Raw genomic sequence first — 26,659 nt, 5'->3', positions numbered from 1 at the left:
CCTGAAAGACTCTGAGTGACTGGAGAAATAAATATACCCTGTCTTTACTAAGTTACTGCGTCTATATGTACCAGGAGCTACCCCAGTATGAATCCCTGTTAAGTTGACAGAGAAGCTAGAGAACAACCTAAATACTCCTGCTGGAAGTTTGCAATGTAACACAACTTTACTTCTTTGAATTTAGAATGGCTACACGCAAGAACCCGAAAACAGAGAGGGGGGAAAACAGGCTGCACCGAGGGCAAATAGGTACAATTCACCTCACCTGGCGCAAGGCTAGTTCTCTGCAGACGGACTCTAATGGCATGCTTGACTACAACACCCCCTATCCCGAAAGCATATCCAGGGAACACCCTCCCCCCCCCCCACACAATTCCAAACAGTCCTTAAAACACTGCCATCCCCAGTGCTGATACACTGCCCTACAGTAAGACCCTGTCAGCCCCATTTCGTGCCACTGCAGCACTTGTCTAACTCCATCAATAGAATTACCCTGGAGCAAACCTCCCTTGTCTAAACAAGCCCATGCTAAGATCAGGCCATCACAACTACCAGCGTAGTCCGAGGAGCGATTGAGAGGGGAAAAAAAATATTCCATCCAGATGTAGAAATTCTGGCCCCACTTCTCCATCGCCTTGCGTCCTTTGCAGTCCTCTACCCCAGTGCAGAGCGGGTATGCAACGCTACCCTGCTGTGATTGCACCAGGCAATGAAGAATCACGCCCTATATGCAGTTTTTGTGAGCACCTACAGAAATCAGGAGCCTGACAACTAGTTGGCAGGAAAGATCTGTTAGAGATCCACAGCCCTTCGCCGCAGGGCAGTGCTGCAAGTCCAACACCAGCTCTCTAGTCCTCTGAGGAGACCTCAAGGGAAGTAAAGGAGGGGAGATTGATATTCCTGTTATTTCTAACAAGAAAACAAAAGTCTTCCAGGTCCTGGCCTGGGATTCAGGATACCTGGGTTCCTTTCTTGGTTCTGCTGTATAACCTTGGGGCAAGTCACTTCTCCTCTCTATTCCTCAGTTCCCCATCTATACAATGATAACCACCCTTCCTTAGCTACCTTGGCTATTTACAGTGAGAATTCTTTGGGGAAGGGGATGTCTCTTGTCTCTCACTCGGTCTATGCAGCACTCAGCCCAATGGGGCCTGGGATTTCCACTGGGGCTCTGTATAGGCACTGGGGGCTGAGCTAGTGGGTCCAATTGCAGGATAGGGACTCTGACTAGTACAGTTCTGTTAGAATCATTTCGGCGGATTTTTATCTCAGCAGCTTCCCTTTAAAGGGCCAGACAGGATTTCCAAGGACTTACTTCAGATTTACACCAGGACGATCAGACTCTGCCTCCAGATGTGTTGTAAGAGATAACCAAGGCTGCAGAAGAGGATGTCCGGAAACCACCATGATACCTTTATTTCCTAGGGCACTATCACACTGGAATGATCATTAGCTCTCATATTCAGAGTCGCGAGAGCAGCAACGCGTACAGCCCTACGTGAAACTCTCAGTGTATTTTGGAAGGGTCTGTCTTGGCACGCCAGGTGTCATCTTTTGGGCCGATGAAATGAATGCCGGTTAAGGCTATCAAAGCTTCATCATCCTCTCACCCCATCTCTCTCTTTAATCTGAGGCATCCAGGAGGTCTATGACAGATGAGAGTTAAAAAACAGAGCGAGCGCATCGTGGGGAGGGGGGAGAGAGAAGGCAATGCAGTGTTCAAATGAGAACTGAGATAAAGCAATTACCTGATCAATACGGGTGAAATTGAGTAATCTAACAGATCAATACCGCCATCTGCTCTCCCCCATGCCCTCCATTGCCAAGCGGGGGGGCTAACGGCTTTTGGGCTGCTTTGCAATAACACTCCGGCTTTGACAGAGTGAGGCGGAGGAGCAGGTGGAAGGGGGGTTTATTTGGTGAACCCAAATCACTACCCATAACATGTATGGGGAAAAAACCCTTTACGTGGTTTCCGTATCGTTATCCCGATTTTGCAAAGGGGGAAGATGAGGTGCAGAGGCAGGTGTGGAACCCAGGTGTCCTTTCTCCCACAGTCCTCTGCTCTCACCATTAGATATCACTCCCCCAGAATCAGGAACAGACCCCAGCAACCCCGATCCCCAGTCCCCCCCCCCCCCACACACACAGCAGGGAATAGAACTCAGGGATCCAGATTCCCAGACCCCTGTGCTCACCCCTAGACCATGCTCTCTGAACCACAAACAGGACCAGGATTTCACCCCAGATTCCCCTGAAGTCACTACTAGACAACACTCCCCTCTTAGAGCTGAGACAAGAACCGAGGAGCCCTGACTCTCACCCTGTTCCAACCTCACCCTGACTTTCTTTGCCCCACCCAGTCAACTTTTAGACCACCATGCTAAGCCAAAGAAGGTGCATCTTTCTCCTAAACCCCTGGAGCAACTGCTTGAGTAAGCAAGCTACTTAATGCACTAAGGTTGAATTCCTGGCTTTTGGCTGTGCTAATATTTGGAAAGGAGGGATGAGCACCAGGCTGGAAAAATCTCTGTTGGTTTAAAATTCCTCGGCTGAGCTCAGTGAAGGGAAAGAGGCTCTTAAATCAGCAGCGTGGTCACCTTGAGGCTCATGAGAACAGCTGGGAGAGCTGGCTAGAAAAGGACAATCATTCCCCCCTCCCCGAAAATTTTTAAAAATGAAAACAGTTTATTTTGTCAAACTATCCCCTTTTCAATGGAAAAAGGGAACCAAACGATGTTAGAAAACAGTTTTTGGTGTAAACATTTCAGATTGATTTTTTAAAATGTTTTTTTCATTGAAAAGGTGGGAAATTTGGTTAAAAAAGTGAAAGTTTTCTGTCAAAACGCAACCAAGATGGAAAACTTTTAGCCAGCTCTAACCGCCAACCAGATCTCTGGGGGAGCAGGCTGAGCCCGAGAACCTCGTACTGCAATCGAGGAATTAGAGAGGGGAAAATTAACTTCCGGGGGGGGCCTGATTCAGAGAGGTTCTAAGCACCCAATGCTCTCCACATTATGGGTCACTACATGCGTTGCTAAAGCGCCCATCACCATAATAGAAATCTACATCACAAGTCTTCACGCACAAAGAAAGCTCCTGGAGCGAATGCAGTTCTCCACCTCCCCGCGGACTTTTCTGTTGGAAAGAATGTCATAGAAGATTTTGAAAAAAATTAGGATAACACCACACCGCCCTGCCTCACTGGGTGGGGCTGGGGAGAGAGGGGTTGTGAAGATTGTGAGGTGCCCAGACACTATAATAATGGAGGCCATGGAGGCCACTTTAGGTCCCATATGCAAGGCAGAGATAGATTTAAACTACAAACATTTAGACCTAGATTCAGATTTTAAACACCCAGGGCAGTTTGGATGCAGAGCTTTAGCTCCCTTTGCACACCAGTTTAAGATAAATGGCAGGAAATCAGAGTTATGTAAGGGACCAATTCGACCCCACACATTTTAAACAGAAAGTACCATTTCACAGCTTTCATGAGCAACACTCACCATGTTGATCTAATTTCACACATGCACATAACACAAACTTACAACGGTTGCCCTTAAACCCTAAATGACAACTGGAGCCAAGTGTGTCTACATTAGGAAATTGAGCAGTCAAGCTAATTATTCTGCTACAGCTCTGCTGGCCAATTTCCCCATGTAGACAAGCTCTTACATTGATGCTCTTTTCAGCAGGCTGCCCGTGGAAAGGAGGCTTGAAGTGGGTGCAAATCAGTTACACTAACATTATGGCCCCTTTGCACCACTAGAGCGGTCTTAGTTCAAAGAAAGATCAGGCCCTTTGTCTCATTGTGTACCACTGCAATCTTTGTCTATTTCATTGCGTTTCAGTCCTAAAGAACAGGGATTCATACACAACTCAGTGCTATTACTGGAAACACTTTAACGTGTTTCAAATATGCATTCTGTTTATATCTGACAGACAGCAAATGCTATTAAGGTTACAAAAACTAATTGATTAGTATAAACCTTTGAGGATTAGCCAGAAAACAGATAGGGGCTGCTCACAGCACTATCAAACCCTAATACATATGTCCTTGTAATTAATGGGTATTTAACATGCAATTCCTATTAACATGCATTTAAAAAACTGAATGTAAGGCCTTTGCCAAACCACATGCAGCAACAGAAGGACAGGCCAACTGACACTGCCGGGAATTTCTTTGCTTCTTAAGAGAAAATTTTGCATGGGGGCAACTGGTAAAGGTTGGATTTTAATGACCTGAAATGCAGCATTACCGTTCTATTTGTACTGAAGCAATTTACAAGAGAATTATAAAAGGGGCACTGAAATGTGATCACAGAAAAGCACAGTTCTGTGGTGTACGCACAGGGCCAGGAACTCCCAATGTCTAATCCCCTTCTGACACAGATCTCCTCTATGACCATGAACAAGTCACTGGGCTTGATTCAGTCACACTACCAGGCTCCTTGACATTACACTGGCAATGCATCACCCCCCTCTCTACTTCAAGGCCACTTTCCATGGCTAACGCTTTAAAGATGCAATTTTTAAGCCAGTTTAAGTTTACTTTAAACAAGCTTGAGCTGAGACCACTGCCCATTGCCCCAACCTGTATTGTCTCATTGTTTCCTTGTGCTCCGCCTGTATCAATTTGTTGTCTCTCATATATAGATTACAAGTCCTTAGGGGGCGCAGATGATCCTTCTGTTCGTGTACGTACAGAGCCTAGCACAATGGGGTTCTGGTGCACAATGGAGGTTGCTAGGCACCACTGCAATACCAAAAGCTTGCTGCAAGTTCCTTTGTGGACACTTATTTAGGTTGAAACTGGATTTATTTGTGTTTAAAGTCTATTAGGAGCTTCTTTAAGCTAAATCAAAATAAGCCTTCAAATGACAGGCATTGGATGGAACAGAAAGTGTGTGCTGGAGATATTAAAACTATGAGTGGGTTAAATCTTGGCCCTATCGTACTGTGTCTGCACCAGCCATTCCTTGACTGCATCACACCTGTTGGAGAAAGCCTGCACTCCACAGCTGTCTGTACCGACGTCCAACGTTCGCACTAGTCTTATCTGGGGGGTGAAAAGGCTTCTGCTATTGACCATACAACATCAGGTTCCCCATGGTGGTGGGCTGGAGCCTATTTCACCAGGAGAATCTCACATCAGTATCATCACTGAGCAATTAAGGCCTCCTCCTGTAACCAAGGAGAGCTTTCCATGGATTCTTGCTGCTGGGATCATTGCTTGCCGCTGGCACAGTCCTAGGCTTAAAAGACACGTTTCATCCTTTTACCTGCCAACATTGCAGTTACCAAGCTCCACCGCAGCACATCACTCGTATTCATGTCAGGCAATCTCACCAGGCAAAATTTCAGATAGTCAAATGAAACAGCTAAGATAGAGTCCACAGCGCAGTTACAGGAATGAAGGGAAAATGCTTGACCATATTACTACCACCTCAGTGATACAGCTAGTTAGGGCCCGGCGTAGTCTGAAGGATACCCCACCTCTTAACGAAAGAGCAGCCTAATGGCCATACTGGGTCAAACCAAAGGTCCATCTAGCCCAGTATCCTTTCTTCTGACGGTGGCCAATGCCACATGCCCCAGAGGGAATGTACAGAACAGGGAATCATAAGGTGATCCACCCCGTCACCCACTCCCAGCTTCTGGCAAACAGAAGCTAGAGACACCATCCCTGCCCATCCTGGTTAATAGCCATTGTTGGACCTATCCTCCATGAACTTTTCTAGTTCCTGTTTGAACCCTGTTTTAGTCTTGGCCTTCACAACATCCTCTGGCAAAGAGTTCCACAGGTTGACTGTGTGTTGGGTGAAGAAATACTTCCTTTTCTTTGTTTTAAATCTGCTGCCTATTCATTTCATTGGGTGCCCCTAGTTCTTGTGTTATGAGTAGTAAATAACACTTCCTTATTTACTTTCTCCACACCAGTCATGATTTTATAGACCTCTATCATATCCCGCCCGTCTCTTTTTCAAGCTGAAAAGTCCCAGTCTTATTAATCTCTCCTCATACGGAAGCTGTTCCATACCCCTAATCATTTTTGTTGCCCTTTTCTGAACCTTTTCCAATTCCAGTATATCTTTTTTGAGATGGGGCGACCATATCCGCACGCAGTATTCAAGATGTGGGTGTACCATGGATTTATATAGAGGCAATATTTTCTGTCTTATTCTCTCTCCCTTTCTTAATGACTCCCAACATTGTTTTCCTTTTTGACTGCCGCTGCACATTGAGTGGTTGTCTTCCATTACATGGGCTGCATGTCTACTTCTTCAGTAGGTCTTTAACAGCTGCTGATCTATCCCAACGCTATGTCGGTCAGTGTTATTCAAAGGGCAGGGTTAAAATGGCGAACAAAAAATACCCTGTATATTGGAAGGGTTGGACAAAGGTGCTAAAGATGGGCATAAGAACACAATGCGCTTAAACTCGAGGATAATTACGACAACACGATGGGAAGACTGCACTCAAGATGAATTCCTGCGATGCAGGCAGCTGCCTTTGGCACCTCTTCAGCCTTGCTCAGAGAGCGAGCAGGTTACAATAGGACACTGGCAACGAACTGCACAATTCCAAAGTCAGAGGAGTTCCAGGAGACGAATGGCGCCAAAACTTAACTCACTACACGCATTCTGAGAGGAGCCTTCACCTGTAAGGTCTGGACAATAGCCAGTCACTGGAAATTCAGGTTTGCATTTGCTCGCCCACTAGAGATGGGGGAGCCGAAATATGCCACTGAGGTCACACATTTGAGTTCTCTGGAGAGGGGGGAAGCAGATACAGGGCAAACTCATTCTGTGAGCACCTCCTGCTGGAGGACATGAGGAGCAGCATCGATACGAACAGCCAGAATGCACTATGCATCTCCACGGAAACGACCAACACAAAGGAATGTTCAGAACGACCTGGAAAAAACATACAACGTGCTGGTGTCGACTGTGAGGACCAGGACGCAATTCAGGGCAAACCAGAGGAAGAAAATGAAGCAGAGCACGAAGCTGTCGGATTATGAACCTGCGCACGTACGAAGGAGAGAGTAGTCACGGTGACAGACAGAAGAGGAGGCATACTCAAGGGTTTAAGGTACCAAGGACATGGTTACTGACAGTGCACTGTGGAGAAGAAAATAATGATCTCCATTAGCAGGAGGGGAGGGTGGTTAGAGAAATGCATGAGACAAGACTCTGAATGCAAGTGGCATTTGAGGAAACCTGTGAAAATGGTCCTTGACTAAGGCACAGGACTGGTAACCAGGACACCTGGGTATTACTCCTGGCTCTGCCACACAACCATGGTCAAGTCACTCCCCGGTTTGTGTCTCAGTTTCACCAGTCCTAAAATGCAGAGAGTCACACTGACCTTCTGTAAGAGATCTTTTCCTCTGCAGATCTCGAAGTGCTATAGAACAGCTAGGCCTCAGAATGCAGAGTTCGGTCTTGTGATTAAAGCAATTGACTTGGAAGATCTGGATTCAGTTTTCAGTTCTGCTGAGGACTTATTGCAAGACAACAGTTGAATCACTGAATCTATTTGTTTCCCAACTTGTAAAAGGTGGATGATTCTTCCCCATCTCTCACCATGCATGTGAGCATCCATGCATTAGCGTGTCTGAGGCATGAGGATACTCCGCTAATGGGCACCATATAGACAGACAATCTGGCAAAGCACAAATAAACTAAAAAAACCTTGTTGACTTATTTAAAAGGTTTATTTAACTTTTTAATTTGAGGTAAAATACTTTTTTTCTTTCAACTTCCATAACAAAATACAGAGCTATCAGATACCCCTGGAAAAAAATATGTATATTACACATATATTTCTATAACATTACATCATATATATATATAATATATATATGCAAACTTTTTTGAAGACTTTATAGAAAGTGGGACAGCTAAAGGCACTGCACAATGGAGTATTTAAAGACTACTTTACATTTTTATGTACATATACACACACTTAATTCTGCTTTCAGTGGACAGATAGCTCAAGCTAACAGAGTCAGATGTGTATGCATCCATACTAATCCCTGCTGAATCAACTCTAATAAAGTCAAAGAACATGCCTCGCGAAAAGTGAATTTTTAAAAAAAAAACAACTTTCTATCAGTAAATACTTTTTCTCCTTAAAAACACTCTAAAATTTAACAGGTTTTTTTTTTAAACAATCTGATTAAAAATATTTCAAACCAAGAGAAGAAATCCTTTTTAAAACCCACCAGGAACCATAAGAGGAAAAAAAAGAAAAAAGTTACTTTAAAAAATAAACACATAATTATAGAATAAATAAAAAAACAAGACAACCAAGCAATCGGTTTAACCTGTCTTGTAGATGAAGACAGTGACAGTTTGTCACTAGGGTTTTAATGCTTCTAGAGGAGGCTGTTCCTTTCTCTTCACCCACACACTACTGTAGAGAGGTTAAATTCCCTATGTGGAGTGGGGCAGTATTAGCCAAATACCACCCCCAGCTAGTATAGCCTTGCAAAATCCAACTCACCCTTCCCTGGGGGATGAGAGGAATAATTTTCATTATTGAGCAGACTGACCCCAGGGCTTGACAATTTTGCAACACTGAGGGGAGATGCTTGGCTAACATTCCCAACCCCACGCTTTGCCCTGACAATTCTCTCCCACAAGCCTCAGATTACTGCTGGTTGTCTCATTAAAGTTCCTTTCCTACAGATTCTCTATGGCTAAACAAAGCAAAAATGGTTTAAAACATTAACATGCTCTTGATTAGTTAATACAGGTGGACGCTGAGATTTCAACCATTTAAACTTTAAAAGTTTAAATATTTGGCACACTGGAATATATATATATTTTATTTAAAATGTATTTATAAGCTTCCTCCTTTAAGCTGCTGCTAGGCAATGTTAAGTCCGGTCAGGAGGAACACCTCTGCAAAAAGGTGTCTTCCTGAGCCAGCTGGGGAACAGGGTAACGCTGCCTAATGGGCTTTGCCGCCCCCTTCTCCAAAGCTGAATACATCACGCCAACGCTGATGTACCCAGCGTTCACTGGTCCATTGTCCTGAGAACCTGAGTCCTTTATCCCTGAACTTGGAGATCCCAGTTTGCAGTGCAATGACAATCGACCCTCCCACCCCCAACCCAAACCGATTGCAAACTTTTAAAGCCAAATGACATTTTAAATGTAGTTTTAACTTTCATTTGGAAAAAGAAGCGCGAAACAGGTGATTTTATTCCCCCCTCAAATGGGAGCAGCATCCATTGATTCTGGCACTTGGGTATGACGGGGCTGAAGATATGCATTACTGATTCGAAAGGCCTCGAGTTTTTATTCCTGAGTTCATACTGACATCTGCTGGCCCACTCTTCGGGAAAGGGATGTTCCGAAAGCCGGGGATGCCTTTCCCTTTCCCCCCGTGCTTAGTTCCAAATTTGGAGGTAAACCTAGATGCTAGAAAGGCAACCCTGTGGGGTAATGGTTACTGCCAAGAACTGGGAGCTAGGAAGTCCGTGGATTCTAAACCACAGCTGAACCAGCCACCCCGCACAGATCAGGCAGCTGGGAGCGAAGCGGGAACTGCACCACGGCACAGATGCTGCAACGAAGCGGAGATGCCCCAGTAAAGAGATCACAACCCCTTCCCCACCCCCTGATTTACACACATTTCTGCCAGTGCCTCTGAGGCAGTAGTTACCAAGCAGAGCAGTTCATCTAAGAATGCTCCTTGTACTATGTACACTACTTCGCTTAGGCAGGGCCTTCTGGCCAGGTTTTCAGCTCACTGGCTCCAAGCTGAGCAGGCAAACTGCCCTCTTAACCATGTAGACCAGGTTTATATTTGCCTAATAGCGTATGCAAGTAATACTCTGCTCACACATACTGGCCCTGCCCCTCACAACAGTTGCTAAGCTCTCTATTAAAGTAGCTTGCCTGCTCAAAACTGTTTTCCTAGACTTGCATGAAAAAACGACAACACTGTAGATACGACTTTATCCCTGCCGAGTTCAAGTTCCTTTCAAGGAATCATTAGAAATTAGTCCCAATGCAACAGGAAAGAATCACATTCCTTGGTGTAATCTGAAGCCCAGGCCAATTAGTCTAATGAGAAACATAGCTATCCAGGGAACCAGCAGTTTTATCGCAAATAATGTGGCAAGATTTACAAAGCAAGGTCTGAGTAACCACCACCACCACTCACCAAACAGCTGTCATGCTCTATAGCACCAGCTTGCCCTCTAAAATTCACCTCTGAACTTTTCTTGCCCCCACCGGAACACTGTCTTCAATGCCGCCCTGCCCTGTTCCTCTCCCTGTCCCTCCGCGCAATCCTTTATATCCACACCCATCGCAGTCAATCTAAACAACGTTTTCCTCCCAATGGTATTAAAGGTGAGACAGACCCCAATACCAAATGGAAACCCAACCTCGGTCAGGAAGATCCAGCTGTTATACAAGCTTCTTCTGTCAACAGACCCTGATCACATAAAGTGTATCTATGTACTTAAGGCATGACTCAAAGTGATAGGGGAACCAAACAATAAAGGGAGTAGATTTAACAAAGCTCTCATTCCTTTTCCATGAACTCACCACAATCAAATTAGAGGGTTAATCTTCCAAGCACTTCCCCACCCCACCCATTCTATTAGAAAGAAGAAGAAAAAACCTAGGGTACATTTTAATGCATTCTATTAAAGGCATTAGGTTATTTTTCCCACTCCACTACTCCCTTCCCTGAAAGATTTTACAATTGCTCATGGCTTTTTCAATATTTCAAGAAGGCTGAAAGAACGACCATCGCGTCTTCAAGTCCTAATGAGAGTTGTTTGTCAGACATACAGCTTGACTCAAAAAGCACTGACTGCTGCATTTTCAGCAGCTTCCTCCTACTGACGCCAAGCTGGTTTGGTTTTTTGTGTTTGTCTTCCTGCAATCTCTGTTTCAATTTAAAGACAGTGCAACACTCCCGTCCGCCAAACCCGCTGAAAAGAGCAACAGCTCGTGACGCCGACCAAAAAAAAAAAAATAAAGAATAGCATCGCCGATTGAACTGTTTCGGAAATCTTTTTCCACTGCCGCACCCGACGCCATAAAAAGAAACTATATTCAGATTCCTGCTTCTATAAATACTAGAGAATATAAAGTAGATTATGTCTGGAGTTCATAAGCCTCGCTGGAGACTGTGGCTTGGTCTTTCTGGAGTTTGCGCCAAGGTCTCAACCTCACGCTCAGAAGAGGTTAGCGCCTCCCTCTCCTAACCAGGACAAGCAGAGTCTCACCTGCGATTCAACAAATTAAAACAAAACAAAAAACCAAAGTCCTAGTCCCTAGAATTATCAAACCATTCTAGTTCCCCGCCCCCACCCCCTCTGCAATGTTGCTACATAAATACATGGATTCTAGTACAAATGGACTGTAGCGCTTTCCAGTTAGCTCCTAGGTGTCCGATGCAGCTGTGGCTGTCACTGCCTTGGGTGGCGAGACGAGGTGTGAGGCACCCAACACACCGTTCCAGTGCAGCTTCCCGTTCTGGTGCTCCTCTGGGGCTTCAGCCTGCCGGTCACCGTTCCAACGACGTTTTAGACGCAGTTTTGGTGGCATCAGGGCATCCTCTCTCTTTTCCTGCACCCCGGTGTCTCCCACTGGCTCTCTGGATGGCTTCTCTCCACCTCCTTCCCCTTGCCCCTGGGATTCTTCAGTGGGGAAGTTTATTCGGGTAGGTGCTGGTGGCACTGAGGGCCAGGACGGGGCAGCTGGCCTGGCAAATACAGCACCTCTCTCTCCTTCCAGGCTGGTGTTTGGCATTACCATGCCAGGCCCTTCCTCCTCCTCCTCACTTTTGTCCTTCCCTTTGGCTGGTGGCTCTTCGCTCTCAAGCTCCTTGTCCACTATGGGCTCAACCTTAACCCTGGGTGAAGCCGGAGCCAGCTGGGGGGCAGTCACCTCTTCAGAGCTTTCCAGTCTCTCTCTGTTCTTACGCCCCACAGGTGGAGGCTGAAGCTTGATCGGGAACTGGGGCTGCTCTTCGGGATGCATCTGGCACTGTAGTGGTGGGACCATGAGCCCCGGATAGCGGGGGAAAGTCCGCGGGCTCAGGTGGTAGTTGAAGACCGAGCAGGCTTGTGAATGCAGGTAGTGTTTCATTTCCTCGGGGTTGAAAGAGAAGCAGCTGCTACCTGTGAAGGGGCTGAGACCTGGCGAGGGGCTGTAGGAGAAGAGGGTCGGAGTCAGAGACAACGCAGGCGAGATTGGGACATTTAAGACCCCACCGCGTCCTGGAAGAGGGGACACGGCAAAAGGACTGTGAGGATCCGGGTAGATCCCAGGCCTCGTGAAGAGAGGCAGCATGATCTCCGGCTTGCGCTTCTGATTATTGATGCTCCCAGCACCCACGGCATTCCGAGAAGCCATGAGATCCACGCCACGCCGCCAGTCTGAGGAGACATCCTCCAACTCCGGCACATCAGGCTTCCTGTCACCGCTGTCGTTCAGAGGCTCCTGGCTGGATGGTCCCAGGGATCCACTGGAGAACCGGCTGGGCTGGGCGTCCTCGGCGGGAGAGTGGCTGTCCAAGGGTGGGAAATGGAAGCGGGACGAAGCGGTGGGGACGGGTGGGGCACTCTGTGGGACGACACCTGGTGCAAGGGAGAGAATGAGAAAGGAGTGTTAGGAACCCACGTGGCCAGGGAGGAAAGTGTCACGTGTAAGAGCTTCATGGCTGGGGCTGTACATGGAGATGCTTAAAAAGTAACACAAAAGCACCACATATTCTCTGCAGTGTAATAGGTGATTGGCTAGAAGCAGCCTTAGAAACCTGCTCTCTATTCCCCTCATCTCCCTGCCAAATACCTCAATCACCTCTGCCCACCTCAAAATCTTGCCACCCTTGGAGGTGAATCGTCTCCTTTGGTGCCTGAAGCATCCTTCCTGCCTCTCTCAGCTTGAGAGAGAGACAAGGTGGGTGAGGTAATATCGTTTATTGGACCAACTTCTGCCGGTGAGAGACAAGTTTTGCAGCTTACACAGAGCTCTTCTTCGGGTTCTCAGCACTGCCAACTAATCGGTGATTTTCAGATCCAAACATGTTTCCCCTGCCCCTTCTGTCTCTCTCGAGGTCTCCTTCTCTCTCCTGTTTAATTGAGAGACTTTTTGAGGAGGCAGTGTGCATGACAGACGTTATGCAATACAGCTTTATTGAAGCCACTACACACACTGCTGATAAAGCTCCAATTCTCACCACGGAACTTCAAAACCCACCCATTTGTGCTTTTCCAGAATGGAAGAGATTTGATCTCAGACAACTTCCCCAGTAATATTGCTACTCAAACAGGTCCCTTGTGCGCACTGTTTCAGACACTCCCATCTGAAGGCTTGAGAAGACCCTTGTGCTTAATATTTACTATTGCTAACAGAAGCCTGATTAATGCAGTTTTGTGCCTGCTCTCACCTTAGACACAGAGACCCAAGCACCTCTACCTGATGAAGTGCACACAACAGAGAGGAAAGAGGAGAAATCAGATTCCAGTGCCCCAAACAGGTTTAATATCCCAACCCCCACCCCCAGCCAGGAGGAAAGAAAACAGGTTGTAATTAGACAGATGCATTCCAGTTCTTCAAACTTTTTTTTTTTTTTTTTTAAATGCATGCCCCAGGGACAGGAGGGAGTGTCGGCAAACAGGAGCAATAGTGAGCAATGTTGGGGTGGAACTGCTCAGACTTGTTGCTGTAGTAATTATAGATCTGCAGTGCAGCTTCACACTACATTTTATATTCCTCTTGCTTGGGTTCAGAGCACCTGGAAAATACATTTCTCCCCTACATACAACTCTTCTCACATGGGGGAAGCAACTCTACTTCATTGTCGATTTCTACTGCTCCATTGCCTCCTACCCCTAGGGAGGATGCTTTCTGAAAGGACAGGCTCTTTGAAACCACAATTCTGGACTTTCACAGTGGAGGCTGCCCCGTGAGATTTTAGAGTCAAATAATGAATTAGATGCACAGTAGTTGCACTGCCAGGATCTATCTAGGTATTTATGAAGTGTCCCAGTCATCACGGTGGCTAAGCACAAAGTACAACAGTAAGGTTAACAAACATCCCTCTCAGACTATCATCCCCGGGCTTGAATAGCTGCCATCACTCAGTCTCCACAAACACTATTCCCCTTTACTTTGTTAGGCTGATCTTCAGCTGTTCACCAGGCCCTCTTGATGAGGTGAGCCCTGCATGGCGCTCTGAACACGGCCAGGCGAGGGTCCTTTCTGATCCACCTCCTTGCAGCATTGAGTTCTGCAGTTTAGGCCCCAAACATAATGGCTCCCAGAAGCGTCCCACTGATCATGTTCAACATGATCCGCCCTGGTGAGAGTGGGGGCTGTTTAGATATGCAGATGCCATTCTACACCCACCAATGGTGCACACATCCTTCAACATTAGAATGTATTCTTTCCTGGGGTTGTGTGCTCCCTGTGATTCCAGGGTTAGCCCTCAATCATATGAAGCAGGTCATGGGATCTTAGATTCCACCGCACAACCCACCAGAGTGGAACTCAAGATGGATGGACCCTCTGACAGCATAACTGCAGCATTACTGGTGTGGAACTTCTACTCAGGAATGACTGACTCAACGACAAGACACTCAATGCCCCAAACATCCTAATGGCCAACACCGATGCTTCCTGTCTAAGCACCTTGTGGCTACCCTGTTAAACCATTGTGGATTTGGGTCACCACAAGAGTTCAGGAGCTCCCGTGACTCACAAGCCAGTCAAAACTCACCACTGAAAGCTGCTCTGATCTGCACTTGCTGGTAAATTCCCCTGAAAGCCAGAGCAATTTAGCCAAGAATTGTTCTGCTTGACATAAAAGGGGCAGGAACACAGCAATCAAAGGCTGCTGTCAGCATAAGAGCTGGTTTAACTGCTCTTCAGTAGAGCAGGGAGCTTTTTATCGCTGTCTTTAGGCTGTGAACATTTTGATAACATTTACATGTACCCAGTCCCGGAGACCTCTGGACATCGCAACAGGAAAGGTCACATTTATACGGCACCATAAACGTACAGGGTGCTTTGCAAGCACGTAGGACAAGGTCCCTGCGATAGAACCGAAACCCTCTACTATCAGAAGGACAAGACACTCAAATAAAACTGCAAGCGAACTGCAAACCCCCAACAACCAATAAAGACAACCAAACAAGCAAGCTTACATAGAAAGCCTGTATGCCTCAGGCTTGCCTTGAAGGCTGCCATGAAAGGGCAAACAGAGGGGAAGTGCACTCCAGTTTAAGTATCATCATAGTACTGACATTCCCACCATATTAGCTCTGATTGCTTGGGAGACGCCAGCCTGGACAAATTAGAGATTGTGGAAGGAATCTGTGCAGATCGCTGGGTGTGATTTTACCTGCCTCCCTGCACTACAGGCATGTCACAGCATAAGCTCAGCATTCCATACGCTGCCAATCAACGCACATTGATTAGGATTTGATAGGAACCCCATTTCCAGCTTACCATTGGGCCGTATGTTAATAAATGGATAGTTAGGCATCACCAGCTTGTTGAAGTTGAACTTGTAGGTAAACCTTTTGCCTTTTGTCTTGTGAAGAATCCTCTTGTTATAATAATATCTGTCAAAGAAAAAATTAAAAAATTATCAAGAGCTCTGCCAGTCAGATGCAATACAGCTTAATGTCTATTGCTTAAGCCACTCTAAGGCCTGCCTTCCTTCTACTATGCCCAAGTTTCAACTATCTACAAAGAAATAAAGCTACTCAGAGAAGAAGAGTAAAATTACGCACATGAAAATTGAGGCTGTTGTCAGGAAAAGTTTCCAAAGAATAATTCCTAGCTCGTCTATAGCTCTTTTCAGCCATTGGTCTCAAAGCACTTTGTGAAGGTTAGTATCATTATCCGCTTTTTACAGATGAGGAAACAGACAAAGTGACTTGCCCAAGGTCACCCAGCAGGCTAGTGGCAGAGCTGGGAATAAAACCATAGATCCCACTGCAGTGCTCTCTCTACTAGGCCTCCCAAACAGTGAGATCAGTGACACTGCCTCCCACCGTAGGGCTTCCCAGACTGTGGTTTCCAGAGGACTTGCTGGCAGCCCAGAGAGCTGGCCGGGCACATGGTATTGGCTCGTCATTTCCAACAGCTAAATTCCATTAAAGATAGCTAAGTATGTTACTTTTCTGTGGCTACTATTCCACGTAAGCAGTAGCAGTAGTTGGAGTTGCCACTGGGATGTTAAAGGACTGAGAATGGGAAGGAACGTGTCCGTAAGAGAGTCTGCATTCCAGTAAAGCTCACATTCTGAAAGCATCTGGGAGTGTGATTCGCAGGTGGCATAGCCATGCGCTAGCTCACCTCAAGGTAGCACGCTAAAATTTGTAGCGTAGCCACGGTAGTGGCGATCGACTGTGGGTTAGCCAAGCCAAGCTCGCACCTACGGGGTTAAGTGGGTTTGCACTCAGAACTGCTGTCTGGGCTACCATGGCTACATGACTGTTTTTAGCATGCTAGCTCGAGGAGAGCTAGTGCATGGCAACGCAAACTGGGCATCAAAATCCTAGCTCATAGCATAGACTTAACCAGTACACCGAAATACTACACACGATTCACCCCCACACCCCTTGCTATTTAAAATCTTGGTTGTCGGCACTTCATGTTTGCACAGATGGCAAGAAATCAAGCGGCTGGAGTACGGGGAGGGAGTGGGAAGACAAAGGTTTCCTACTTGAGGTGGCTGCTTGTGCCAGCACTGCTGATTAATCTCACTTCAGTGAAGTTCTGAGTGTGATCGAGGAACCAAGGCATGGCTGGATCAGGCAGGTGGAGTTTTTTCCACTCCCATACATCAATTGCAGCGTTGGTGTTATTCAATTTATTGTTTCCTTCCTGTTCCATTATGTGTCTGTTTTGTTTGCTGCCTTGTTTATCTTTGCCTGCCCTGCCCAGGAGGGATCAGAGGGCACATGACAGCGAGGCCCATATTTATTAGCAAGGTTGGTAACACCGCAACTTCTCAGAACGGAGCCCAGTGTCATTTTTATAATGACAGCTCTGCCCAGGCTACATCTCCCCAGCCAACAGGCCTGGGCCCATTTCGAGGTGCCTCCCCCTTCAAACAACACAGCAGAGATTGAAAAGCTCTTGAAGGGGGTAAATAAAACTGGTATGTGTTCTGGTGAAGGTTACACAGCGGGAAAGATTTCAAGAACTAGGATGGATGTTGGCAAGGAGAAAAGGTAACAGAACTTTACGAATAGATCCAGAAGCGCATAGTAAAAACTGATCAACCCCCGTCACCCTGCCCACCACCACCACCACACGACAGTATTGGCCATATACTACCCTCTGTCTGATGCACGCTCCTATGATGTCAGCAGCTCCTAGCAGGTTAGGGCTGAACTCTAATGCAGCGCAGCTGAATGTACTGCTGCAGCAGGTGCAGAACACTACTGATGGAGGCCAAGAATTATTATTTGTGTTATTGTAGCACCTAGGGGTCCAAGTCGTAGACCAGGATCCCCCTGCATTGTGATTCTTGTTTATAGATACAACCACCAGGATAAAGATAAGGGAAACACAACTGTTGTAAAACAACTGATTGCGGGATCAAGAAGGAACCTTAATCCCATGTCTTCACCCTCTAATTCTGTAGAAGTAGGAACTGCTCTTAAACAAGGGAGTTGCTTTCTTGGAAATTTTATCACTGATGGAATAAGCCAATATTTTTCCTGCAACACATATATTACTCAAGCAGACATCAGAACCAGAGGAAGAGAAGAGACAGGAAAGCTCCCAAGTAGTAAATTCCTGATTACAATGATCTTCAAGTTATAAATGCAAATTTATGTCATTACACCCCACAGTCAGGTAGAGGACAAATCTGCTGTTATGTCACAACCCTCTGGCAACCTTGTGGTCATTTCCTCCCCATGTCTGTCTAACCTTTTCCAAATACAACTGTATCAACCACCCAGATGGTCCCATCATTCTCCAAAGTTTAGGGGCAATTGAGCTGGGGAGGTTGAGTCAATTTCCACGATCAACTTTGTACATGAATCAGCCACATCTTCTAGCTATCCTTCCCTGTCAACCCCATTCTGAATATTTCACCCTCATCAACAATTGTTTTCAAGGATCCTTCCATTCACCTGAGGGCCCGGCTCAGCTTGTCGTAGTTCATTTGTGGTTTGCATTTCCTCCTGCCCCACAGACGTGCCACTTCATCTGGATCCTTGATCACAAACTCCCCATACTCGCCCTGCTGCCAAGCAATGACATGGCGGAATTCCTCCTTCTGCAGCAGCTCCAGGATAAAGTGCCAGAGCTGGATCTGACGGGAGCCAGGGCTCGATTCAGTTTTGTATGCCCACTCTGGGAAGTGATAGCCTTGAAGAGAACCCAAAGCAACAGAGTGAAATAATTAAAAGCCATTAAAACAAAAAAACACATAGGAAACTGGAGCTAGGAACAGAGCTCAGCAAATGTAAGGTCTTTGAAGCAGTGACTGCCTTTCACTGCATCTAGCAGAATGGTGCTGTGATTTTGGTTACCGTCTCTACACGCTACTATAGTATAAATAATAGGACTCGAACTCAAGGGTCCTGTCCACCAGTTCCCTTGCTGTAACTATACTGCCTCCCTAGAGTGGAAAATGTGAAAAATCAACATTGTGAAACCAAACAGAAGACCTAAAGATAAAAAAGACATTATAAGAACCAGAAAGAATGAAAAGGTATCTTTACACACCAGACATCTTGGCCACATTTTTAAACGTAGGTGTCTAAAATCAGGCACCTAAATCCATATTTAGGCATCTAAACGAGAGGCCTGATTTTTAAGAGGTTTTGAGCACCCACAATTTTCATCAAATCCAGTCAGCTGCCCAGCCTCTAAGAGAAAATCTTAGTCTACACCACTTTCAGCCATGCTGACAGGTGCTTATGAATGACTGTCAAGTTTAGCTGTGCCAGAACAGTTTTCCAGCATAACTATTGTTGTCACAAACCCTGCATGCAAAACATCTAGAGGAAAATGTATTCAAGTCTTAACCCAGTTACTGCTCTGCGTGATTCCAAATCCAAAACTCACAGGACATCAGACCTCACCTATAATATCAAACAGCTCTGTAATTAGGTTCGCAAAAAGAAAAGGAGTACTTGTGGCACCTTAGAGACTAACCAATTTATTTGAGCATAAGATGCATCTGATGAAGTGAGCTGTAGCTCACGAAAGCTTATTCTCAAATAAATTGGTTAGTCTCTAAGGTGCCACAAGTCCTCCTTTTCTTTTTGCAAATACAGACTAACACGGCTGCTACTCTGAAACCTGTAATTAGGTTAACGTTGATGGCCTGATCCCCATGCACACACAGCTCTGACAAAGGGGTCTTTACAATGTCAGAACCACGTACAGGGTTCTCAGTGTAAATAAGAATCAGGCTTTTAAGAGTTCTCATTGTGCAGCATCTCACATTATATACACTTCCTTACCTCCTGCTCCTTCTGGCTTATCCACAATGCTGCAGCCTGCTTTCATTTTCTCCCTCCTGCTGACTGTGAAATAAAAGGAAATAAGCAACAACTTTATCAATATGCAATTATTACCCACAGGACTTTGAATCTTTTTCCTTCCTGTACAAAGCTCCTTTAGACAAAGTAGCCACCCCCAACCGATAATACTCCCAACTCCAAGAGATGGTACCCAGGATTTCACTGCTATTAGCAGCCGTAATTACTAGTACCTGACTTAAAACCACAACATGTAAACACAGAATTTAATATCTGCTTCCCTCCTGACCTGCCACTGAAATGTAAAAAAGAAACACTACAGCAAGACGGGACCATGAGACAGACAAAACAAGCCAAACAGTTTGTCTTCTGTTACTAGACAGGCCTGAGTGCCAAAATACACAAGCTCCTGAGCTCACCCAGATGTACCAGCGAGAGGGGAAAAATATCCAAACATCTGAATGCCACTCAAGAACGGACATCTGATTTTGATTTTTTTAGGTCAATTAACCCTGTGTTAAGAACTACCTGCACGTGCTTTGCCTGATCACACAGAGCGAAGCCAAGATATAGGCATGTTCCCAAGAATATTCTGAGTTACAGGAAGTAAACACATAAGATCCTTCTACCCATGGCGTTATTCAAGCAGAGAGACATCAAAAAGCACTGCAATTGTCCAGTCGTGGGGGTGGGGGGGGGCGGGGGAAGGGGGGAGAGAGACAGAGAGAGAGAGAATGTGCACCTCTATGCAAGTTGAAAGATAAGTGGGGGCCAGAACTAGCCCTAGATCTGTCTACACAGTCCCTTGTGAACAGTATCCATCACCAAGACTGTGGAAACTAAATCCAGTTTAAACCTTGTTTCAGCTCGGAAATGGGTCTGTCAGCAGGTGCTTATGATCAGCCCTTCTTAGGAATGACTGAACATTTGGTTAAAGATTTATACTTCCTCAATGAAGTTTCCTGTTAAGGTCTATGTTTACAAATGGTAAAGCTAAGGAAAGTAGGGGAATGGAGGTAGGTGAGAATAGTGTGTTGCCCTCTAAAAAAGGAATAATCAGTAGGTTTCTTTTTTCCACAATACGTTGGTTTTTTAAAACATTGTTCCCTATAGTTTAAATTTCCAGCAGGGTAAATAATGATTGGAATTGGCAGGGTTACAGAATTCATCAGTATTTAATTTATGAGCATAACCCTGTTTGCTGGGGGTTATTATGGGTGCAACACCATTTGGGGGGGGGGGGAGGTATCCTATATCCTAACAGTTGAACAACAACGTTTAATTTCTTTGGAACCTTCCTTTGGGGACCTCAAAACATTTATATTAATGCACCCAAGCCTCCCCACCACCGCCGTCGGTGGGGCAGGACAATTTAAAGTAGGTTTCCTTCTTCCCCCCCACCCCAGTGTTTAAACACTCAAGTTATAGGGAGTCAGTCATTAATGAGACAAAACCAAGAGCCTTAACAAACCAGGATTAGAGCAGGCAATTTCTCCTAACAGAGCAGGAGCTGATAAGGGCCAATAAATGGATTAACCAGCCCAGCACTAACAATACCCCCCCCCAGACCCCAGCACCCTTCTCCTCAAGCTCACCACACCCCTCTCCCCAGGCAAGCGCCTTTGATGGGCCCACACCTTCCTTCTCCCTCATGCCCCTAGAAATTTCCAGCACCCTTCTCTTTGGTGGCTTGCCAAACCCCACCACAGCGAGCCACCCCAAAATACCCCCAGCCAGCTCCTTAGGGACCCCCTTCAAAACTGACCTTGCCCCGCAGCCCCCCAAATAACCCCACGAGCCCATCCCCGCCCAGAAACACAACCCCCCCCCCCGTGGGCACCACAGACCTTCACCGCCCCCACTGCGCCCTTCCCCAGCCTCCAACCCCCCCTCTCTATCCCCAGAGAGCACCCCCGTCCTTCCTTATATAGCCCCCCCAGAAATCCTTCCCCGCGGAGCCTCAGCCCCCTCGTACCTCCAGAAACCCCCCCACCCCCTGCCCCTTAAATACGCCCCTCACCACCCCTCCCATCAGCCCCAGGGACCCCCTTCGCTAAGGCCCACGTATATTTCCCACCCCCGTCAACCCCAAGCCCCCTCCCCCACTGACCCGCAGCCCCTGAGACCCCGCCCCCAGCCCCCCGTAAATACGGTATTCCCCTCCCCCGTAAATACGGTAATCCCCTCCCCCCCCCCGGTCCCAGACCCCCCCGCCGCCGCCTAGGCCCGAGCAGCGGCTGAGGCGGCGGCCCAGGCTGGGGCCGGGAGGCGGCCCCGCGGCCGCCCGGGGGTCGGGGGAAGCGCGCCCCGCCCGCCCCGGCCTCACCTCAGTGCCCGGGCGGCGGCTCTGGGCGGCGGAGTCTGCGCCCGTCCGAGTGTCTGTCTGGCTCGCTCGCTCCTTCGCCTGCTGCCTCCCCCTCGCCACCCAGCCCAGCAGCCACCGGAACCGGAACCAGCGCCACCCACACGCTTCCGGGACTGGGCGCCCCCACGCGCTTCCGCCCCGCAGTGGCGTCACCGCGCACGCACCGGGCGCCACCTGCCCCGCCGTGCACGCACGCACGCACACCCAACCCCCATCCGCCTACCTCTCCAACGAGTGCCCGGAGGGGGCAAACTACCCCAGAGCGCGAAGTGGGACCAGAATGGGAGGGGGAGGAGAGACGGGGAGGGGAATGGAGGAGGGTTAGAGGGGAGGGGGAGATAAGGGAGGGGGGATGGAAAGGGGAGGGAGAATAAACGGGGGAAGGGTGGGGGACTATAGAGAGGGGATGGGGTGATAAGAGGAGGGGGGAATGGAGGAGGGTTACAGGGGGAGGGGGACATAAGGGATAGGGAGGGAGAATAAAGGGGGAAGGGGAGGGAGAATATAGAGAGGGGATGGAGCAGGGTTGGAGGGGGAGGGGAAGATCGGGGAGGGGGAATCGAGATGGGTAATGGGGAGAGAGGAGGGATGGGAGGAAGGGGGTAGGGCAGGGGAATTTGGGGCGTGGGAGGGATGGGGTTGGGGGGGCGGAGATAAAGGAGGGAGGTTTGGGGGTTGGGATGGGGAGGGAGGAGGAAGGGGTGAGTTGGGTGGGGGAAGGGAGGAGAAGTTGTGGGGTGGGGGCATTGGGGGGAAGAAGGGGTACTGAATACTCCAATAACACTCTCTGCAGAAGAGCTTTAATTTAGTATACGTTTTGGGGGTTTTTTTTCATGAATTCCCCCTGTGCTGGCGCCCCCAGTCCCAGCCTGGCCGCGTCACTCTGACAGAAGAAGGTTCGGAGCTGTTTTTCTCCAAACTGATTTGCCCAGCAGTGGAAAATGCAGAGAGACCTTTCCGCTCACGTTATTCCAATGGCCACTTTTCAAACTCTCCCCTCTGGGCCAAAGTCGGCACCAGTTTCCCGTCGCAGCATAGAGGCCGGTGTTGAGCCAAAGGGATGTTGTGCTGGCCCTGAAAGTAATCCCGGCATGTAACAGAACCTCATGTCTGTTCTGCGGGCTCTAATTCCAGCAATGCACTGGGACTATGACTCCTGGAGGGGCAGCAGGGTCTAGTGGCTAGGGAACCGCCCTGGGACCCAGGTGACCTAGGTGCTATTCCCAGCCCTGCTGTGTGACCTTGGAGAAGACCCTTCCCCGCTGTCTTCCCTCCTGGCTTTTATCTGACTGGGGCACTTTGGAGCCCTCGCTCTGTGTCTGCGGATCTCAGCTGGACCCTCTCAGTGCTACTGCCACACAAATAACAGCAATGGAGGGCTCAGGTGAAGGCCCAGCTGGAGAGGACGTGCGGAAGATGTTGCACAGGGCAAGAGCCTCATGTTAGCAACAAGGTTATGGGGGTCAATGCTAGGGGGAGGCTGGGGTCTCCTTCCCCAGCATTCCCTGGTCGGGGGCGAGGGGGGGGAACAGGGATGAGAGCCTGCTAAGTCACCCTCCATGAACCATGCTATTTTTTATGGGGGAGGCATCTGTCCGATGCTTTCAGGGGGCTCTGTCCATGCACTGCACACGAGGGCCTTGGGGGGCAGCAGGGACCCAGCGTGGGGGACCCTCATTCACTGGGCTCAGGGAGCCTTTCCCTTAAAGGATCCAAGCGCACGTCCTTTCCACAATCCCCAGGAGGCCTTTCGCTGTCCAGAGGGCGGATGAAATGCACCCAGAGCCAGGGCAGGTACGAGGCGCCACGACTTCCGCTACTCCAGGGCGCCTGGGATAGTCCCAGGGCATGCATGCCAGGGAACAAGCTGCGTGCGTGTCTCCCACGCTCGGGTAAGCGGCAGCGGCGCACCCTGGGCTGTTTGCAGCTGGGCTGGCATCCAGCACCCCAGCGAACCAATGCCAAGCCACTGAGTCAGGCTGTGCCTGCACCTTGCTCGGGCAGTGCTCGTGCCAGGCTGAAATAGACGGGCCAGGAAGGAGCGCACTGGGGAAAATACCTTTGGTATCGAAGCCCCAGGCGTGGTACTGAATACTCCAAGACTGTAGCGTGGCCCCCAAATTCCAGCCCTTCCTCTCTGAGTGTAGAACTGGCACGTAAGTCAGCTGAGAACTGGCACGTAAATCCGCTCATTCGTTTATGAGTTAATTCGTTTTTAATGATCCCTTTAAGAAACTTAGCACCCTGAGCCAGACCACTGTTTTCATGGCCTGACAGGTCTTAATAATGGAGTGGTGTAACTGATACGTGCTCCCTGTTGCTACTATAATCTGGTCCTACTACCCTCTCCCCTCCCGTTTAGTCACCTGTTGCAATGTCCTGCTTTGTGAATTCTCTGGAGCCGGGGCTGGCTCTTTGCTCTTTGTGCAATGGGGTTCAGAGGTTCCACTGCGCTATGGAGAACAATGACCACCACGTAGGCCTTTCTCTGAAAGTCTCCCATCCAAACATTGACCCAACTCAACCCTGCTTAGTTTGCGCGAGTCACTAGGTCACGGGCATGGGGAAATCCTGAGTATTGACTGGCAGCCTGAATAGGTTTCTCTCTCCCGCCCTGCTTTCCAGGCCTGTGCTGCGTGCACAATCGACCAGTTCAAACTGGAGGTACAAAGTGGACAGGTTTGCCCTAGCTGCCTTCAGCTGCCTTGAGGTGAGCGGTCCGGGGAGTGTGTATTGACTCACTTCTCAGCCGACAGGAACTTTCTCTGTTTAGGCACCAGCCTGTCAATTATACGCCCATCCCTGTGGGGCCTGAGCGCCGCTCAGTGGCTGAGCTCGGGTGCTATGACCTGCAGTGATGAAGATCAAAGGTCCTGTCAGGGACAGGTTCCTCACCCATCCAGTCTGCACCTAGGGGTACGAACGGCTGCATTACATAGAGCCCCCGCCATGCCCTAGCATCCTACAGCTCACACCGAGTTAAGCCATAGCTGCGAAGCGACACACACGCGCAAGCCCAGCTCTTGGCCAGGGGGATGGGATGTGGGATTTTCACCTCTAGGTCACCAGCTCAAAGCCAAGCCTGGGGCACTAGCAAAGGGAAAGCCACCTGAATGTGGGGGGCGTTGGGTGACATGAGCTGCTGGGTCTCAGGCTGCTTCTGCGCAGAGAAGTAGCCACCCACCACTGCAGCTGTCGCTCAGTCCCCCCCTTGCTGGTGACGTCTGCATCGTGTTCTCTGTGGCTGCGGGACAAGTATCAGCACCACAGTTGTCCCTTGCTGGCAGCCTCGTTCGAGGCCAAGGACTGACCGGGCCATGGAGACGGAGCTCCTCTCTGGATGACAATTCTCCAGGGCAGGAGGGCAGTGCAACAGCGTAGCTTGCTTTACCGCCGGCACTGTGCCTCCCAGACTGTGAGCAAAGCTAACTTAATTTATAAGATATGGGTCAGATCCGCAGGTGGCACAAATCCTCATCACCCCCCACTGGAGTCGATGGGCCAGATCCCCAGCTGGTGTAAATGGGCACCACAGCAGCAAAAGGACAAAGCCTCTGCCAGCCAGGAGAGCGGCCCCAGTGTGTGTGTGTGAGAAATTGGGTTTGTTGATTTAAACCTGCTCACCCAGAGCACCCCCTCCCCAGCTCTCAGGGCATCCTGCAAGCTCCAGGGAGGGGAGAAATGACACCGTCTTCCTTCTCTGCATCGAGAGCCTTATTTACAACACTGGCTCTGATTGTCACGAGGTGTATTTAGTGCAGTGCCTGCAGGCCCCACCTGAGATCAGGGCCCCTAGGTGCTAGGGGCCACACAAACACCCGGTTCCAGGCTCGTCCACGCAGGCAGCTACTCAGGGAATAACTCCGTGTGTGGACAAGCCCCGAGAGGCAGTCCCTGCCCCGCAGAGCTCACGGCTTGAATAGACAAGGCACATGGCGAAGGGGGTTTTTTACGCACGAAAGCTTATGCCCAAATAAATCTGCTAGTCTTTAAGGTGCCACCAGACTCCTCATTGTTTTTGTGAATACAGACTAACACGGCTGCCTCTCTGATATGAAGGAAGGGTTATTCTCCCCATCCTACAGGTGGGGAACAGTCGGCGGGTAGGCATGGCATTGTGCTAGGGGCCCACTGTGTTCCTGTAGTTATCACTCAGACCACATGGTGGCGCGGCTGTACCACGAAAGAGCCCCCCAGGGGCTAGGCCTCACTCCCCTGGATTTGTGGAGCTCCACCTGTGACGTTCTATGCAAATTATTTAATGGAGTCATTTGCATATATTCAGATTAATTTGCAGATCACCCACACAAATTCCGCCTGCAAAGAAGGCAGACATTTTAAACAGGAAGAGCAATTAACCACTGGGACAACTGATCTGGGGGCGTAGGGGATTCTCCACCACGGACCGTTTTAACATCCAGATGGGGTTTTTCCAAAGCTCTGCTCTAGGAATTGCTCTGGGGCCGGTCTCTGGGTGGTGCTATATGGGGAGCGGGGTGGGGCGGGGGTCAGATTAGATCATCACGCTGGTCCCTGCTGGCCTTGGTTGCTATGCAAGGGGCATGGAGGTGCCCAAAACTTGGCAGCTATGGGGCAGGGCAGGGTGAAGGGGGGGTAAATGGGGGATGGCTTGGTGGGTGCTGGAGGGTGTCGTGGATGCTGCGGTGTCAAGTAACTGGGGAGGGGCCAGGGGGTGGTTACTGGGGTGGGGGGATGCTGGGGTTGGTGGTTGTCTGGGAGGAGATCTGTGGGGACAGGGGGCTCTCAGGGGGAACTGGCTGTGGTTTTTTGGAGGG

The 26,659-nt window shown here is 48.7% G+C and overlaps 1 protein-coding gene across 1 annotated transcript; it reads right to left on the bottom strand.

The window, feature by feature from the left end:
* Positions 1-7,701: 7,701 nt before the first annotated feature.
* ETV3 (ETS variant transcription factor 3) lies at positions 7,702-21,979 on the bottom strand. The gene is made up of 5 exons (XM_037882948.2): positions 21,825-21,979; positions 19,481-19,543; positions 18,140-18,377; positions 15,492-15,607; positions 7,702-12,616 (listed from the first exon to the last, which is right to left on the bottom strand). Exons 2-5 carry the CDS (start codon positions 19,524-19,526, stop codon positions 11,418-11,420), a joined length of 1,599 nt encoding a protein of 532 aa, XP_037738876.1. The 5' UTR covers positions 19,527-19,543; positions 21,825-21,979; the 3' UTR covers positions 7,702-11,417.
* Between the last annotated feature and the right edge of the window lie 4,680 nt (positions 21,980-26,659).

The sequence above is a fragment of the Chelonia mydas genome, chromosome 24 (assembly GCF_015237465.2).
Source record: "Chelonia mydas isolate rCheMyd1 chromosome 24, rCheMyd1.pri.v2, whole genome shotgun sequence".
Taxonomy (NCBI): Eukaryota; Metazoa; Chordata; order Testudines; family Cheloniidae; genus Chelonia; species Chelonia mydas.
Note: the sequence above shows the minus strand (reverse complement) of the source record. Positions and strands in the feature narration are given on the sequence as shown.